Here is a 19,872-nt window from a genome sequence, read left to right on the forward strand (position 1 = left end):
ATAAAGCACTTAGCAACAGTCTGATTTTTTTTTAGCTTAAAGCATAACAAGTGTTATTTGCCAAATTCAAGGAAAAACTGGAGCAGTTTAAGATGATTTAGCAATCGATGAGCGTTTCGAGCAGTATCTTGTGATAACAGACATTCTATAAAGCACTGATGATCTACTGTTGCCTAAATTTTGTACAGTCTGGCCTTCACATTTCAAAGGGCGGGGGGAAAGAGTGCACTTCAGAGCCACTACAAAGAGTGTTTGACTGGGTGCCACACGACACTCGTCTATACAACTGACAAATACATCCATTTATGGATGTTAAGAATAGAAATGATTACAGAGTCAGAAGCCAGTCAATCTATATGAAAACTCCAGGGAAGAAAAGGAGAAAAGGGAAGCTAAAGGCAGTATAAGAATTATTCAAGTAGGACCTGGGAGCTAGCTGAGTGGTTAACAGCACTTACTGCTTTTATGGAAGACACAAGTTTCATTCCCAGCACCCATATCAGCTCTCAACTGCCTGTTGCTTTCCGATCTGGGGGATCTGATGCCTCTGTCCTCTGTAGGCCCTGAACTCATGTGCCCTCACGTGCACATACACAGAAACACACACACACACACACACACACACACACACACACACACACACACACACGCTTAAAGACAATAAAATCTTTAAAAGAAGCATTCAAGTAGATAGCATGATAACATGGTAAGAATTTAGTAATCTAGAGAAAATGCAAAAACAAAGGTTGAATGTTAATTGGTTTATTATTATTTTTCAGTTCCTGTATTTTCCAAAAACTTTATATAAGATATATAATTAAATCTTAATAATAATCTATGACACATAATTTTATAAGCTTAATAATTTGTATCTAATGAAACAGAACAAAATATGATCCCTGATCTGTTGAACTCTTTTTCCTAGTCATATTTAAAATGGAATATACTTTCCTTAATGAAAATGTAAAATAGTAGAGAGAACACTCTATCATTCCTTTGAAACTACCTCCTATTACTCTTTCCCATTGTTTTTACCTCTTACTCATGGTTTACACACAAACACACACTCACAACAAGACATGGGTATATTATATATGTACTGTACATATAATCTGACAACCAATTTACTTATTCATATCTGTCTTAACACAATTTCCATTTTAATATATATTAGCCCACCTTAATTTTTTAATTGCTATAAGACATCCAGCAATATTTCTACACCTTAGTTTCTATCATCCTGCTACATCTAATGAATATTTAACCAGTTTCGTTATTAAAAGTACTGTACTATACATATCTTTTTGTACCAGGAATTAGTACTAGAGAATCATAAGATCCAGGCTCTGTTACGTTCTCTTAAAAATTAAGTAATATTAATTTTTTCAGTAATATATTTTCTCTTAATAATTATGAACAAAATATCTTACATTTAAAATAATTTTATACTGTTTTATAGACTTACTCCCTCATGATATTAATTGGGTCAATAGTAAATTTGGCTTTACAAGATTTTCGTATTAGTTCCTTTCAAAGCCTTGTCTGTAATTTAAACTGGATGTGTGAATAAAATTCCAAGGTCCTCAATTGGAAACAGGTAGAATGTTAAGGAGCTGAGGTTTCAGTATCTGCTCGTAAGAGAATTTACCTTCTTCTGCTACTGCCGAACCCTAGTAGTAAAGACCGCTGTGCCCAAATAGATAGAAGGAACTCAAAGGAGGCAGGATTTCTTCTTACCTCACTGTTCAAAGGGTAGAGTCCTTGACAGGGAAAACCCAGCAGAGTTCATGGCAGTAGGAGCACACAGGTGGCACTCCTCATCTGCAGAGTGGAAGCAGAGAGCTCCTGCTGGGGGATGGCCACTCTCTAACGAACACCCTTCCTAGCCTGTGCCCATCAGGTAGGTCCCATGATCAAAAGATTCTACTGCTTTTCAAAATAATGTCATCAGCTGAGGAACAAATATTCAAACACATCAGCCTGTGAGGACATTTTTTACATTCAAATCATAACACCCATAATGATAACTGAGACAAAGGTGGCTAAAGCCCTAAATCCCAGGACAAAACAGAAATAGACATTCTACTAAGTATTAACTTTTACAAGTTTAAGATGATCTACCAGTGATTTAACTGAAGTTAGAACCAAACTCAACATTAACTGCACTAAAATGGTGACAAATGGTTTTCTAAAAGTCAGAAACAGTCGTGGCTAATAAACAACAGAAAGTTAGTGTTAAAAGAAAAAATACTGATCAAAAATTTTATATTTTATGACATACTTTTTCTTAAGTAAAGGTGAAATAATGAAATTGCCAAATAAGCAAAAGCTGGTAGACCTTATTTCTGGTATATTTTCACTAGAAATGCTAAATGACATTCTTAATGTGGAAAAGAATAATCCTGCAAATAACGTGAAGTGGAAAATATATGGATGAATAAAGGAATACTTTCCTTGAATTGCTTAGAAGTTGATTGATGGACTTCTAGATAACATGGCCGATTCAAACCACTTTTGAGCAAGCGGTGGGTAGTTATAGTAAGTGAAACAGGTTGAGCAGGACTACTATCCTGCTCAGACTAGCAACTCCTGCCATACCCACCACTCATCCTTAAACACCTAATGACAGTCAGGTAACTTGTGCTGACACCATGCAACTGTGCAGCTGTATAGGAGCCACAGTTTGGGATACTCCCTGTGGGCTCTGATTCCCTCTGAACCAACCTAGAAAGTGCATCTGCTAGCAAACAGCCTGCAGAACTTGCGCCACAAGTGAGTCTCTGCCTTGAAAGCACTCTCACTTACTACTGCCCCTGGAAACAGCCTGACCACCACGAATGAGCCCCAGCACCCCAGCAGCCACTAGTGGGCAATGGGTGCTCATGATAGACCTGCAGTCACCATCCCTGTCCCCACTTTATGGGGTCCAAAGCCAAGAAATTCCTGCTGAAAGAAATGTACATTACAGAAGTGCCTATCTGCAAGGCCACATAGGCGTCATGTATCTAACAGCTGATCTCACTGGAAGTCTCTCCAGGAACTGGGAAACTGATAACAATACAGGGGAGGGAGGAATCTCATAGTCCAGTGAGTGAAAAAATTGGACCCAAATCTTCTTTTGCAAGTTACTATCCTTTCCTTTGCTTTTGCTTGGTTTGTATATAAGTTCGTATGTTTTGGTTTTATGGCAGTTTTGTTTCTTTGTTTTTGTTATGTTTTGTCATATCTTTGTTTTTTATTTTCCTAATGAGTTAGTAGTTTAGTTTCTCTTTCTAATTGTTTAGTTTTATAATTATTTGCCATTTTGTATATTGTTAAATCACTGTGTTTTAGCTTTTATCTCATCACAATAGACCTTTCTAATTCTCCATCTTTTCTTCACCTACCTGCCTGCATTTCTCTACTTACAGTCTCTGCCTCCCCTGCCTTCACCCCATATGCCTTCCTTCTCATTCATGCCTTACCTCCTTTTATCTCTTTTCCTGTTCTTTTTCATTTCTCTACCCTTTGTATAGTGTGTTTTCTGATGCTGTGATACCCTTTGCTCTAGAAAGTCAATTACATTTTCTCCAACTAGTATTCTATCACCACTGTCTCTGAAGCAAAATGAGGAAACAGGACCAAAGGGCCTCCTACATCTAGGCAAAAACAGGAGTACTGATAAATAAGTAAGAGATAACGTCATGCCCCCCAAAAAAGCTGCAGAAAACGTAATTCCTAATGAAGACATCCCTATTGGAGGACTGAGACAACCAAATACATTTGGGAAGAGGGAGAGATAAAACAGAGGCATATCCATCAATACATGCACTGAACACAACTAGGAAACACAAAGAATAAGAGGCAAGGACTTACGTTGCTCCATTCCAAACTCCCAACTCCCACACAGTGGAAACACAAAGCCACCGAGATGGCTGAAATGTCTGAGAAAATTCAGATACTATTTTTTAAAAAGAGTTAATAGCTGCCATGTCCTTGCATGGCTTGGGTCCAGGAACCCTGATTAGGATCTATGAGGGACTAAAGAAAGGACAGACACATGTAGAGAAAGGCTGGGATCAGGTAGTCTCGGCTCTCAGAAGAAGAAACTACAGTACCCTGGAAGCTCAGTTTGTGTTTATTATATACATTTGAACAGGGAAGTGGGATTATTGCACTACAGATAAACAGGGTTATTGTGCATAGATGAACAAGGAAACAGGACTAACCTCAGTAAGACCAGGCTCTGTGGGGGAGTCTTCAGGCCATAACCATCCTGGAGGAGAAAGCTGCCGTGGGTGTTTTCTGCACACACTGTCAGCATTTGCACTTGGACCTGATGGATTCTTTGCCATCCCTCCGAACCTCATTCTGGGCAAGCTTTGCCAGTCCCATTGGTCTGAGGAATTTGGGTCTTTCACATGGCCATGCCCATGTCAAGCAACATACATTGACTCAGAACTTAACTTCCCAAATGGCCATATCAAGGATTTAAAAGGAAAAAAATCAGATAACAAACTAAGATCATATATTCAGGGTCTCAGTAAGACAGTCCTGAAAGGAACAAAACAGTAAATTGGTGTCAAAAGTTCCATATGTGGAGGGACATATAATCCAGGATATGGAAACCCTGAAAAGAAACCAGAATGAAATGCAGGAAATTAAGGAAGTAATCTCTCAAACAAAAACCACCACATAAAGTGTCACCAGCAGACACTGCATGCAAAAGAATGAATTTCAGGGTTAGAGGAACAGTTAAGATAATAACATACCTAGACATAGAAGAAGGACATAGTTAATAGGCATGACCAATACTTCCAAGAAGTCTGGGAGAGATTCCAAACCTTACAATCCATCAGATAGAGGGTAAGATAAAAACAAAACAAATAGACAGACTAATAACAAAAATCTCCCAAAAGCTGGAGAAAGAAGTCCACATCCAAACATCTGAGGCATACAAAGGGTAACAGTTTAGTTAACTTCTAGGTCTTAAGGTAGTTGTGTTCTAAGTCATTTGATTTACAAAGAACACCTCATCCTATTTATTTCTTCAATAGTCCACTCAACAAATTTGAGTGCCTACCATCTACCTATTACTTTTAAATTCTGAAGATAGAATGGTAACAATAATAAATAAATTAACAATAAGTAAACATAAAACCTTTTTTTGAGAATGAGGTTAAGGACAAAACTTGAACAGTGAAAATGTATGTAATGTATGTGGTTCAGGGAATGAAAAAGTGAAACACTGGATCTCAAAGAGAAGGAAACTTCACCAAGAAGCTCTCTTTGGAGAATCTCTTTGGCAAAAACCTGAAATACATGAAGGATCTAGTCGTGCAAACACACAAGAAAGCTTTGCAGGCAAAAGGACAACCAAGTACAAAGGCTTTCAAATGTGAATATGCTTGGGCTCATGGAATAGATGTGCAGTTTGTCTGGTATGGAGGCACAAAGAGAAAACTCACAGGAGATGAGATCAAAGTATGAATATATGAGGTCTTCTTCCCTATTTAGTTCAGGGTTTTATGTTGTTTCTACACCTAGTTCTCTTTTAAATTTTTGCCAGTTAGCAATAGTAACTAAATAAGAAGAGCAACCACACATTTCTTACAAGTAAACAAGCTTTATTCTCTATAGAATCACCACATTCTTAGCTACTTAATGGTATTCAAGTCATAAGACAGCTATCAAAATCAGAATGCCACCTGGAGGGGCTTTAAGAAGCTTACAAGGTAACCTTTCCTTCATGAAGTCACCTCTAGGCCAAAACTGCTTTTTAGCCTGTGAATTTAGAAATTTAACATTGTTAGTGTCTTAATGTCAAGTATCCCATATTACTATACAAGCAAACTCTATAGAGACAGGTAATTTATGAATCACAATACTGCATCTTCTTTATGAAAAACAGCTTGCATGGAAATCAAGTCAATTACATGCATCTGAGTGTTGTTGGCCTGTAGGCAGTCTGTGGGGGCATTTTCTTGATTGGGGCACTTCCAATTGATGTGGAAGGGCCTAGCTCACTGTGGGCAGTGCTATCCTTGGGTGGGTGGTCTTGAGAGGCATAAGAAACCACAGTGAGCAAGCTATGAGGAACAAACCTGTAAGCAGCTAAGCAGAGGGATCCTCAGTTGAAGAAATGAATTCCTCCATAGCCTCTGCTTCAATTCTTTCCTGAGCGCCTGCTCTGCCCTCCCTACATGATGGACTGTGACTGGACAGATGAACAGAACAAGCCCTTTCCTCTCAAGCTGCTTTTCAGTGTCTTATCACAGCAACAGAAAGCAACGTGCATTGTCATTAGCCTATTCTTTGTGCTCCAGTTTTATGCCAATGGGTTCTTTTTCTAGCTGTAGTAACATCTGCTGTAACAGCTAGCTGTGGCTTACCGAAGGATAATTTCACAAATCAGTTAGTTTGCAACTCTGATAAAACGGATTAACCATTTTCTGCTTGTTAGGCATCTAGGAACATGAATTTAATCATATTCAGTAACCATATTTTAAAGTATATTTTGTTAGATTATTAATGAATAAGCACACATAGTAGATACAGTATTTACAAATGAATGTTGTGTTTGTTAGTTGTTATCAACTTGACATAAACAAGAGTCACCTGGAAAGAGAGATTCTCAATTGAAGAATTGCTACCATCAAACTGGCTTATGGGCATGTCTGTGGGAGCATTTTCTTAATTCCTAACTGATGGATGTGGGGTCAGACCACTTTGGATGGTACCATCCCTGGACCTGGGCCTGGCTGTTGGGTAACCGAGCAAGCAAGTAAGCAGCATTTCTCCATAGTCTCTGCTTTAGTTCCTGCCTACAGGTTTTCTGCTTGAGTTCCTGCTCTGAAATTCCTCAGTGGTGGCCCATAATCTATAAGCCCCCAAAAGACTTTCCTCCACAACTTACTTTTGGTCATAGGGTTTATCACAGCATCAGAAAACACACTAAACAAATTTATACTTTTTAAAGAAATTCAATATATTGAAAAGCTTCTTTTGGATATAGTTTCATTATTTAATATGTTTGTTATGTTTAATATATTTGGCAAGCTGGGACTCTGTCGTCCCCCATTATTTAGTGATTTCATGTAGAGCACCTTCATATATATATTAGGAAGCATCTATTATATTAGGTTTCCATACTGCCATTCAAATGGCCCTTAATTTTAGCTAACTCTCCCTGTATTCTCTCATCATCCACCTCTCCCCTCCCCATTGATCCTCCCATTCTAGCCCTTTCCCACCATCCATAACTATTTATTCTATTACCTTTTCCTAACAAGATCTTTATCCCCCACCCCTTTGTCCCTTACCCTATACCCAACCTTTTTGGTTCTACAGATTGTAGCTTGGATATTATTGACTTAATAATAGCTAATATCCATATATAAGCACACATATATGCTATATTTGTTTTTCCGGGTCTGGAATACCTCACTCAGAAGGATTTCTTTTCTAGTTTTATCCATTTACCTGCAATTTCAGGATGTCTTTTTTTTTCAATAGCTGTGTAATACTCCATTGTATAAATACATCACATTTTCTTTATTCATTCTCCTGTTGAGGGACATTGAGATTGTTTCTAATTTCTGGCAATTATGAATAGAGCAGCAATAAACATGGTTGAATAAAAGTCTCTGTAGTAGGATAAAGTGTTCTTTAGGTATGTGGCCAAGAGGGGTATAGCTGAATCTTGAGGAAAATTGATTCCTTTCTTACTGAGAAACTGCCACAGTGATTCCCATAGTGGCTTTTTGCATTCTCACCAGCAATGGATGAGTGCTCCCCACTCCACATCCTTGCCAGCCTGAGCAGATGCTTGTTTTATTGTTCTTAATCACTCTGACTGTTTGATGAACTCTCAAGGTAGTTTTGATTTGCATTCCCCTGATACTAAGGATGTTGAACATTTCTTTAAGTGTTTCTCAGTCATTTGAGTTTTCTCTTTTAAGAATTCTCTGTTTAGCTCTGGCTTCGTTAGAGTTTCTATTGCTGTGAAGAGGCACCATCACCACACCAACTTTTATAAAGAAAACATTTAATTGGGGTGGTGGCTCATTTACAGTTTCTGAGGTTCAGTCCATTATCATCATGGCAGAAAACATGGTGGTGTGCAGGCAGATGTAGTGCTGGAGGAGTAGCTGAGAGTCCTACATCTTGTAGGCAACAGGAAGTGGACTGACACACTGGGCAGGATCCTGAGCATAGGAAACCTCAAAGCCTGTCCCCACAGTGACACACTTCCTCCAATAAGGCCATACCCACTCCAACAAAGCCATATGTCCTAACAGTGGCACTCCCTATGAGATTATAGGGGCCAATTACATTCAAACTACCACATTCCACTCCCTGCCTTCCATAAGCTTGTAACAATGTCATAATGTAAAATATATTTAGTCCAACTTTAAGACTCAATAGTCTATCACAGTCTCAACAATGTTTAAAAGTCCCAAGTTCAAAGCCTCTTCTGAGATTCATGCATCTCTTAACTGTCATCACCTGTAAAAATCAAAATAAAAAAACATTACATACTTCCAACATATAATGGCACAGGATATACATTACCATTCCAAACATAGGGAAGGGAGCATAGTGAATAAATTCTGGACCAAAGCAAGACCAAAAACCATCTGGACAAACTCCAAACTGCATCTTCATGTTTGATGTTAAAACACTCTTCAGATCTTCAATTCCATTCAGCTTTGTTGACTGCAACACACTTCTTGGACTGTTTCCACTCCCTGTTAGCAGCTCTCCTCAGCAGGTATCCCACAACTCTGGCATCTCTAACATCTTGGCTTCTCCAAAGCAATCTAGGCTTCAACTTCACACTTTCATGCACTGGCCTCTCTACTAGGCCTCTGTTAAGGGACACCCTTGACACATGCCTGGCTTCTATGACTTTCTTTAGGTGCAGAGGCAAATTCCAGAAGAAATTCCCTTTCTTCTATCTTTAACGCTAAAGTCAGAACCATGTGGCCCAAGCTGTTGTTGTTGTCATCGTCGTCATTGTTGTCATTGTTGGTGGTGTATGTGATGGCTTCCCCTCTTTTGATTTGCTAGTTTGGGATTATTTATTCTCTGAGTTTTCTTGGGTGTAGTTAACTTCTTTTTATTGGAGTTTTCCTTCTAGTGCCTTCTGTAGGGCTGGATTTGTAGATAGAAATTGCTTAAATTTTGTTTTATTGTGAAATGCCTTATTTTCTCCATCTACTGTGATTGAAAATTTTGCTTGGTATAATAATCTTGGCTGGCATCTGTGGTCTACTAAAGACTGTAGCACACCTTTACAGGCCCTTCTGGCACTTAGAGTCTTCACTTACAAGTCCAGTGTTATTTTCATAGGTCTTTTTCTCTTGAAGATTTTAATATTCTTTGTTCTGTACATTTAGTGTTTTGATTATTATGTGCCAAGGGGACTTTCTTTTATGGTTCAGTCCACCTGGTGTCCTGTATACTTCTTGTTCTTTGATATACATTTTTCCTTTAGATTGGGGAAATTTTCTTTCTGTGATTTTGTTGAAAATATTTTCTGGACCTTTGACATGGGCTTATTCTCCTTCTTCTATTCCTATTATTCTTAGACTTGTTCTTTTCATAGTGCTCCAGTTTTCTTGGATGTTTTGTGCTAGGAGTCTTAGATTTAACGTTTTCCTTGACTGAAGTATCCATTTTGTCTATTGTATCTTCAATGCCTGAGAATCTCTCTTTCATCTCTTGCAGTCATTTTATGAGGCTTGTCTCTGAGGTTCTTGTATGAGTATCTACATTTTTAATTTCCAGATTTCTCTCAGTTTGGGGTTTCTTGATTGATTCTATTTCCACTTTCATATCTTGAACTGTTTTATTCATTTCCATCTACTCTTTGTTTGTGTTGTCATAGAATTTTTTAAGGGATTTATTAACTTACTCTTTAAGGGCCTCTATCATCTTCATAAAGGCTATTCTAAGGTCTTTTCTTTTGCCTCAGCTTTGTCGAAATATTCAAAGGCTACTGTTGTAGCTTTGCTAGGCTCTAGTAGAAATATATTGTCCTGGCTGTTATTGATTATGGTTTTTATGCTGGCATCTAAGCATGTGGGATTGGGAAGATTGTAATTTTAGGTGATGATATCTGGTCTTGTCTTTGTTGGGTGGGTGCTTTGTTCCTTGGTTTCTGTTTTCTCTCTGGTTCTTAGGAGAGTGTAGTATCTGTGTGTTGCCTGATAGAAAATTCTTCTGGAGATCTGACAGGCATGGCCAGTGGGGGTTCTAAATAAAATGTGTTTTACTTAGGTAGTGGTAAGTAACATTTAAGAATGGGGATGGGATAGGGAGGGGCTTAGGGGTCCACAGGAGGGAGGAGAGCAGGGTGTTCCATCAGAATCTGCCTAGTCCCCTAGGAATGGGGCAGAGAGTGAGAGACCACAGTAGAAGGTCTGCTACAGAACTGAGGATGACTTGGGGATTGCACTTGGAGGAATGGAGGGAAGAGGTGAAGATTTTCAGTTAGCCTACTTGCTTCCCTGGTCAGAGTGGCCTGTGGGATTCTGGGGAATTCTGATATAAAATTCTGCTGGAGTTGAGGTCAGGGATAAAGCAATGAGTGGGTAGGGCACAGGAAGGTTAGTAGGGGAGCTCTGTGTGGTCCACTGGAGATGGGGGCAGAGGAGGAGAGGGGGCTTTCTGCTGCAAAGTTGGGCATGAGACTGGGGGATTGGATTCAAAGGAGCAAAGGGAGAGGTGAAGACGTGCAGTGAGCCTGCCTACTTCCCTGGTTGGAGTTGTCTGCTGGTTCCCAGGGAACACTGGATGGAGTTGGGGTCTGGGATAAAGCACTGAGTAGGGGGAAGGAGGTTAGGAGGGGAATATCTGATCCCCTGGAGAGGGGGTCAGGGGTGGGGATGGTGGCCATAGCTAGTTTGGTCTGCTGCAGAGCTGTGGATGAGGCTGGGGGGTTTGAATTTGGAGGAGCTGAAGGAGAGGTGAAGATCTCCAGTTAGCTTACCTATTTCCCTGGTCAGTCTATATTCATTTATTTTTAATCCTTATAAAGTCATTTTGTTTTGCCAGCATGTCAACAAGCCTGGTTTGCTAAGTAGAATATATCATCTGAATTTGCAAAATTAGCAAGCATGAATATATGTCTATACATGGTATATTTATATAACTTATTGCAATTTATTTGAAGTGTTAGTTGATGAGTTCTTACTTTGTTTTTATATCAGTATTTTAAAATGTTTACACTGTCATTCCAGTTCTGCTGCTGGTGCACAGTGATGTTTCAACATGATTCCTTTCCTTGGTCATCCTATTTTATTTTGTCTGTTTAAAAATATGCTCTATGAAGATGAAGTAGTATATAGTGTCCATCATACTATCAAAAGTATGTAGTCTGTAAGCACAGGAAAAAGCCCCTGAGCACTAATAGAGGATCTGAGAAAGAGACAGAAGCAAGGGGAGACTGAGCATGTGGCCCAATCTGGGTCCTGGTAGTATATATATATTTATAATAGGTACCTATCTCAGTTCTATTATTATGTAATTGTATTGTTAATTTAAGATAAATATTGAGCTGAAGAGTAGCAAATGCCTTTAAGCTTAACCTGAGTTACATCCCCAGAACCCACATGGTGGACAGTGAGAACCAAGTTCCACACATTGCCCTGTGACTTTCACATATGTTCTCCCTGACACACACACACACACACACACACACACACACACACACACACACACACACACACACACATGCACACGCATACACACACACACACACACACACACACACACACACACACATACACACACCACTAAGTAAATGTAAAAATAAATGTTTAACTATGAGATATCATTTTAGATACATAAGGATGGCTGTTAATCATAACAAATAGTAATAAATATTTTGAGGGTGTAAGGAAATTGGAACCGTCACATATTACAATGGGGAATGAAAAATGGTACTGTCATTCTGGAAAATAGTTCTTCAGAGGGTTAAACATGAAGTTACCACATGACCTAATAACTCTTTTCCTAGGTTTATAGGCAAGGTGCACACAAAATACGTCACACAAAGACCTATACATGAATATTCATAATAGTATGATTGTAACAGCTAGAAATGGGAAACAACTCAAACATTCATCAGCAGGTGGACTAGATGAGTCAAGTGTGATATATCATATGATGGGATATTATTTGACAGTAAAAAAGATGGAATACTGATACAGTCTACTTCATAGCTGATCCTAAGCCAGTTACAGAGAAAACCTATTGTATGATTCTATTTATATGAAATGCCCAGAACAGGCAAATGTATAAAAGGAAAATTAGATTAGTGGTTGCCTCATGCAAAGAGTGGGGTAGAGGAATGGAATTGAGTGCTAATGGTTACTTGTGTTTTAGAAAGTAAATGAAAATGTTTTAAAACAGATTATGGTTATGTTTATATAGTTCTGTGAACATGCTAAAAATAATTTGTCCAATTTAAATAATGGATTACGTGAATTGTTTAACTACCATGACCTATATTGCTTGGGTGTTGACCTGTGTTGCTTGCGTCCTGGAACTCTGACTAGGGGCATCCACACATGTACAAAGCTGGGATCAAGTTGGGGGATCTGCTACTTCCAGTGGAAGGTACCTACTATCACCATTTTGTTGTTGGGGGTTTGGCTCTGTTTTTTGGGGGGTGCACCACCCAGCTCCTAAGTAAATCGCACACGGAGGCTTATTCTTACTTACGAATGCCCAGCCTTAGCTTGGCTTAGTTTCTTGCCAGCTTCCTTAACTTAACTTATCCCATCTACCTTTTGCCTCTGGGCTTTTCCCATTCTCTTACTTCTGTAAATCTTACTCTGTTGCTTGTTGTGTAGCTGGGTGGCTGGCCCCTGGAGCTCTCCCCCTTCTCTGGCTACTTCTAGATCTCTCATTCCAGGTTTCTCTCTATACATATTCTCTCTGCCTGCCAGCCCCACCCATCCTTTCTCCTGCTCTGCTATTGGCCAGTTCTTCATTAGACCATCAGGTGTTTTAGACAAGCACAGTAGCAAAGCTTCACAGAGTTTAACAAATGCAACATAGGCAAAAGTAACACACCTTAAAATATTCTACTACATCACCCTAATTCAGAACCTCAATATGTTTATTAGGCATGGGGAGACAGGTTAGCTAGCCTTGGTAGGAGGACTGCAGGTGAGCAGTTGTAGGCTGTAGACATACTGGAGGAGGAAGCAGCAGTTGCTAGTCTTTGAACACACTAGTCAGTTGTTTATAAACAGTCAGACACTCTTTGGTACTCCTCTTCAGCCCGGTTGCATGGAGAAATGACTTAACCAGTTTCTCATGGCTCAGAGACCTTGGAGTCCTTGACATGGCTATGCCCATCTCAGCAATATACATTCACTCACTCAGAGTTTCCTCTGATTTTAACAAACATGATAGGAACGTTTTGTATAGTCAGAACTAATATAGGAATATTTTGTTTGTTTTTTCACTTACTATTGTTTGAGTATTTTATGCTATTATTATTTTTCAGAATCCTCATACACGAGTATTGTAATTACATCCTTTCCACCCCATACTCTCTCTACTACAACCCCTCTCATGACCTCCTCAATCCCTCTCAACTTCATGACCACCTCTTCTTTAATTATTATTATGTGTTTAGGGATGCCTGCTTGGGATTGGATATCAATATCTATCAATAGATATCAATATCTATTAGGGGGGCTTATTCCTGGAGAAGGCTGATTCTCCCTCTCTTAGTAGCCATTAATTCTCTATAGCTCTTCATTTAGGAGCTATATGAACATAAGGCCTTCATTAGGCCTTATGAGATGCCTCCCATCAATACTGAAATGTCAGCTGGTATTGTCACTGTGTAGGTCTTGTTTAGGGGACTATATTGTGAAGAATTCATGGTGTGACTCTGTCGTGTATAGAGGACACTATCTGGTAGCACATATCCTGGTCCTCTGGTGTAGTCGGAAGATTTTCTGTATCCCGGCCTGCCGGTGGTCGGGACAAATCTCTCCCACTCTCATTGCCCAAGTAAACACACACAGAGGCTTATGTTCATTATAACTGCATGGCCATGGCTCAAGCCTTTTGCTAGCTAGCTCTTATATCTTAAATTAGCCCATAACTATTAATCTATGTATCTCCATATGTTCCCTGGCTTACCTGTGTCCCATTACATGTTGCTCCTTGGGCGGCTGGCTGGTGTCTCTCTCCCTTTCTTCCTGTCTCTCCCTTTGTATTTCCTGCCTGCCTCTAAGTTGCCTTGCCATAGGCCAAACGGCTTTATTTATCAACCAATCAGAGCAACACATATTCACAGCATACAGAAAGACTTCCCCCATCACTCTGGCTCTTACAGTCTTTGGCCCCCATCTTTGGCCATGCTCTCTGAGCCTTGGTGTAGTTGTATTTCTGTGTATCTGCTGGAGACAGGTCCTTCACAGTCAGTTCTTCTCTACACTGTGACCAATTGCGTATTTCTGAAATGTTCATTTTGCTACTAAATGAAGCATCTTTGAGGGGTAAGGGCTATACTTATCTGTGGATAAGGATCTGTATTCGGAATGCAGTTGGGAATTATTCGGATTTAGGAAAGTAGCAGCAGTAAGCTTTCCTCTGGGGTCCATGACCTCTCCAGCTCCTCGTAGTTGACTACCTGGTGTACAGTGACAGGCGTGAATTCCCTCCAAGCACTGAGTGGGCAGTGAGTCCACTCAGACGGCTGTTCATCACCCTGAGATATAGATATACCCCTGCTTGTGCACCATGGGGTACGTCTTGTCGTGCTGGCCGTTGTTGTGGTTCATGGGCTTTACAGCCAGCTAAAGTTTTTAGTTTCTTTACACCCTTGGCATTTTTGGATGCTAAGAGAGCTAGACCTCAGGGAGAAGGATTCCAGGTCAGTTTCAGTTTGGTTCCTCCAAGCCCTGTGTTTGAAGTGTGTGGTGTCTTCAAAAATCTGGTCTTACCTTCAAATTCTCCACACAAAGTAGGAGAGAATCCTTGCCAACTATACATCTAATAAATGATTGCTAACCAGAATACACAAAGAACTAAAAAAGCAGTCAAAAAAACAAATTACCCAATTAAAAATAGGCTATGGATCTGAACACAGAGTTCTCAAAAGAAGAGAGAAAATTTGCTAAGAAGCATCTTTAAAAGTGTTCAGTATTTTTAGCAATTAAGGAAATGCAAATTAAAAGTACTTTGAGATTTCATCTTACCCTGCTCAGCATGACTGAAATCAAGTAAACAGCTAATAACAGTGCTGGTGAGGATGTGGGAAAAGGGAAACCTCATTCACTATTGGTGAGAGTCCACTATGGAAATCAGTGTGGTAAAGTCTCAAGAAGTTAAAGGTGGATGTACACATTATCTAGCTATAACTCTTGGCGTGTGCCCAAAGGACTCAACATCCGACTTCACAGGTACCTTCTCAGCCATGTTCACTGCGGCTCTATTCACAATAAATACCCAGGAAACAGAAACAAACTAAATAATCTACTCATGAATGGGTAATGAAAATGTAGCATGTATACTGAACTCCATTTAGCTGTTTAAAAATGAAATCATGAAATTTTCAGGTAAATGGATAAAACTTTGTTTACCGTTTTTGTGGCCAGACGCCACATCACTTGTCATTTCCACTGCTTCACTACCTTGCAGTGTGTCATTGTCTAGCTCAGAATAAATTTACTCAGCTACCTAAGGGCAAGGAAATAGACCACATCAGCTCTTACATCAGTGGTTCTCAGCTTGTGGGTCACAACACTCGATGGCCCTTTCACAGGGGTTTCCTAGGACCACCATAAAACACAGATATTTACATTGTAATTCGTAACAGTAGCAATATCACAGCTATGAAGTAGCAAGGAAAGTATTTTTATGGTTGGGGTCACCACAACATGAAGAGCTGTATTAAAGGAGTTAGGAAGGTTGAGAACCACCGACTTAGATCTTTTAGACATAGATAGATATAGATATATGTTTCTGTGAGCCACTAACTGTAGAGAACAGAACCGTTTCTCTTAACTAGTGGTAAAGCAAGACATCAGAACAGTTAAATTCAACTGAGTGTAATAGAACAATGAACGATCCATGAATTGGTAAGTCCTCAGAGCCTGAGGAGCTTCAGAAGGCTGTCAGTGGTGTGGGCAGGCAGCATTTCTGGGCAGTAAATGGTACTGAGCCTTACCAGCTGGCAACCGTGAGTTACTGAAACAGGGCTACTGGGATTTGCTGAGAATCAGCTGTGCTACAAACACATACTTTTAAGTTCTCAGTTTAGATGCTAAGATTGCAGCTCATCAGATAGGACTCAATAAAGAGGCACCCGCAGGCCACATTCACTTAACACTGGGTGACTGGCTTGACAAACAGGGTATTCCATCCTGGATGTTTCATTTGGGTTCAAATCCTAAACACCACAATTGGTGAGCTTTGAAATCGTGTTCAAATTACTCTGATTTTCAGTTTCTTCACACACACACACACACACACACACACACACACACACACACACACACACACACACTAATAATACCTACAGCATAAGGTATTATGGTCATTTCATGTAGGAAACTTTCAGCACTAATAATATTTTGAATACTTACATAATTCTTGTTTGTATTGATTATTCCAATGAATGATTTCTAATTGAGTGCTTCTCTCTAGAGGAGTCAGAGCATCTGTTATTAACTGTTGACTGCGCATGCTCATGAGCACTGTTGTTGTGTACTGTTTTCCTAACAGGTACAACATAAGAGAAATGATGCAATTCTTAAGCGTTTGCATTGCCAGGTGAACAAGATTCAGTTAAACAGGAGAAAATGGCAATGGAACATCCAACAACTGGAAAAAACTGCAGCTGAGTTAAAAAAGCGCCTCGGAGTGAAAGAAGCCCAGGAAATACAGAACAGACCAATAGCATCGTGGGAAAGAATATTGTAAAGACCCTTTGGGCTCCTGAGAGCCAGCACCCGGTGGCAGAGGCCTGTCTCAATGACCGATATTTTCTTTTTCCTCCTCCTCTTCCTTCTCTTTGTTTCAGTCAAGTATCTAATGGTTAAAGTGCCTCCTATCTATGGTGCACGGTAGACAGTAGCAGTGCTTACAGGAAGCGAGCAGAAGAGTGTGTGCAGTCAGATGTTCCTTACCCTCCTGATGCCTCCATATAGTAATGTTGAAAGTAAAAATTTAGAAGAAACAGTTGGGTTTCCAAGGACTTCAATTGCTGAAGTATTTAAAGAATAGTTGTCTGTTTCAAACTTTTTATTAGATTTTTTTACAACTGTCTTTGCAATAACCCATGAATATTAATATTCATGATAATATCATTATATGTTTAATGCATCAACTATTTTATTGTTTCCTCTTTTCTCCAGGAGGTAGCAATCATTTCCCTTTGTTTTTAAATAATATATTTTAGAGTGTTACAATACATAAAATTTGTGTTTACTCTTCAGTCTATAAATTCTTTATTCCTATATTGTGACTAAAATAAAATTATAGCATCATATAAAGCAGACATACAATAAAACTCTTCAAAGAGATATTTTTCCACATTGAAAGGCAAATTTTTTTGTCAATGGCAATAAATTGAATGTAAAAACACCTCTGAAGATAAAATTGCTCTCTTTAATGCTCTATTGATCACAACTACAGAGAAGCAAAAATAAATATTAATTACTAAAGACACAGTTTTAAAATATTCACTTGTGGGATTAAATAATTTCAAAGAAGCAACATTGAAAAGATATTTTGAATTCATTTCTCACCTTTCTATGTGCCTAATGTTCAGTAAATGTGTAGCTAATAGAAAACCTATATTAGTAATCTCATTATGCCTGGTGTTAAGAGTCTTAGCACAGTTCAGAATGGTTTACTACAGTTAACACTTCACATGGCTGGGCCTGTAACATAATCAGCTTTGCTCCAAGACTCAGAAGTGCTACTACAGATAGAAAGGGTTAAACTTACAGACTGTGCTCAGCTTGAGACAAGGTTGAACTAGATGCTGCATGTCTAGATATGTTAGCACAATATGCACGTTCAAAGCTCTGGTTTCCTATCTCCCTTTAAGTTTATAATTGTGATCACTAACAGCTTGAGTTATTGTGAAAGGACAGATACAGGCAGAAGGTGCTGCTAAGGAACCCCGAGTCAAGACAGTCCAAGGCTGCAGAGTATGCTTTATTGAGGATTATTGGAGGTTCTTTTCCTATTGTCCTGATAAAATAACCTGACAGAAGTAACTTACAGGAGAAAAGGCTAATTTTATTTGATAGTTCCAGGTTAAAGTTCATCTTGGCAATGAGGTCAGGGTATCAGGAGCTTAGTGCAGCTGACTGCATTACTTCCACAATCAGAAGAACAATGAATACATGCATTGGAGTGTTCTGTTTACAGGATGCCCAGCCCAGGGAATGAGGAATGCCCACCGTAGGAAGGTCTTCCCACCTTTAGTCAAGATAATCACCCAGCCATGCTCAGAGGTCCATCTTTCAGATGATTCTAACTTGTTAAGCAGGCAGTTAACCCTAACCATCACAAGGAATTAGACCAGAAGCATAGTCAAAAGTGGCTACTCGCCCAGTGAATCCCCATGACTTGGGTCAGGGAGAGCATGTAACAGAGTGGCTTGCTTCCAAGCCACAGTGCACCTGGTTTTATCTCAAGCTGGCGTCAACATCAGCATATTCCTGCTGCTGAAGGTACCATATCTAGTCTTATAGCTGCACATAGCACCCTTAGGTTTTTGTTTATTTATATATGCTTGGAAACTATGCAGAGGAGTAAGGAGTCCACCCAGGGCTTCTTGAGACAACCATAATGATTATAATTCAAGACCTGAACTGAAGTCTAGTCAAACTAGAGTCCTCCAGTTATACATTTGAAGCTTCCTTTTTAAATGAAGATACGAAGTAAATAAAGCTACTTGAGATGAGGAGTCATATTTGAGAAAACAATGATCAGCATACTTTTTATAATGATGCATGCACTTAGTTTCAATTTTATGAGAGTTATGTGAAAGATATATTGTTCTTTTTAATCATTAAAGTGATTTCAGATAATGAAAACTTTCACAGTAATCAAGAAGAAATAGTAACTGGATATGGTAGCTCAGGCCTGTGGTCCCAGCGCTAAGAGAGGCTTGAGGCAGTGGAGGTACAGGAGGAGTTTTCAGGCCATTCTGAGCTTCACTGTGGGACCCGATTTCAAATGAACAAACAAACTAACTAAAGAACTAACTCTGCTGGATGAATTTTTTTGTTCTGTTTTATTTTGTCAACTGGACACAAGCTAAGATCATCTGGGAAGAGGAAAATTCAGTTGAGAAAATGCCTCCCTCAGATTGCCCTGTAGGCAAACCTGTGCATCATTCTCTTGATTAATAATTGATGTAGGAGAGTTGAGCCCACGGTGGGCAGTTCCACCCCTGGGTAGCTAGTCCTGAGAGGTATAAGAAGGCAGGCTAAGCAAGCCATGGAGAGCAAGCCAGTAAGCAGTGTTCCTCCATGGCTTTTGCTTCACTTCCTGTCTTCAGGTCTCCACCTTGAGTTTCTGCCCTAGCTTCCCTGCATGATGTAAGATGAAATCAACCCTTTTTCCCAAGTTGCGTTTGGTTATGCTGTTTATTACAGGAATAGGAAGCGAGCTAGAACACCAACCAAACTCAAATATCCCTAAAATTTGAAATATAAGAAAACTGATATTTCAACACATTAATAAAGTGTAAAGTTAGAGAATTGTGTTATTTTTATTTCTACATAACACATATAGAACTACTGTTCTGTATTAGGCTATTCTCTGTTACTATAACAAAATGCCTGATCTGGGTACTTCTAAAGAAAGGAAATTCATTCACTATTCACAATATTGGTA

The 19,872-nt window shown here is 39.3% G+C and overlaps 1 protein-coding gene across 7 annotated transcripts in view; it reads left to right on the top strand.

Moving 5' to 3' along the window:
* Positions 1-19,602, top strand: part of Ccdc122 (coiled-coil domain containing 122) — a 53,506-nt gene extending 33,904 nt beyond the window's left edge. For 6 of the 7 annotated variants that reach the window (XM_042285209.2, XM_042285216.2, XM_006983830.4 and 3 more), the window contains one exon: positions 16,741-19,602. In XM_042285209.2, coding sequence (XP_042141143.1) covers positions 16,741-16,938 — 198 coding nt within the window. In that variant the 3' untranslated portion in view covers positions 16,939-19,602. Of the gene's footprint in view, positions 1-6,566; positions 6,754-16,740 lie in introns of those variants that run through there. The other variant, XM_076545404.1, reaches the window with a different exon arrangement.
* The last annotated feature ends 270 nt before the right edge of the window (positions 19,603-19,872 follow it).

Source organism: Peromyscus maniculatus, chromosome 9, assembly GCF_049852395.1.
Source record: "Peromyscus maniculatus bairdii isolate BWxNUB_F1_BW_parent chromosome 9, HU_Pman_BW_mat_3.1, whole genome shotgun sequence".
Lineage (NCBI taxonomy): Eukaryota > Metazoa > Chordata > Mammalia > Rodentia > Cricetidae > Peromyscus > Peromyscus maniculatus.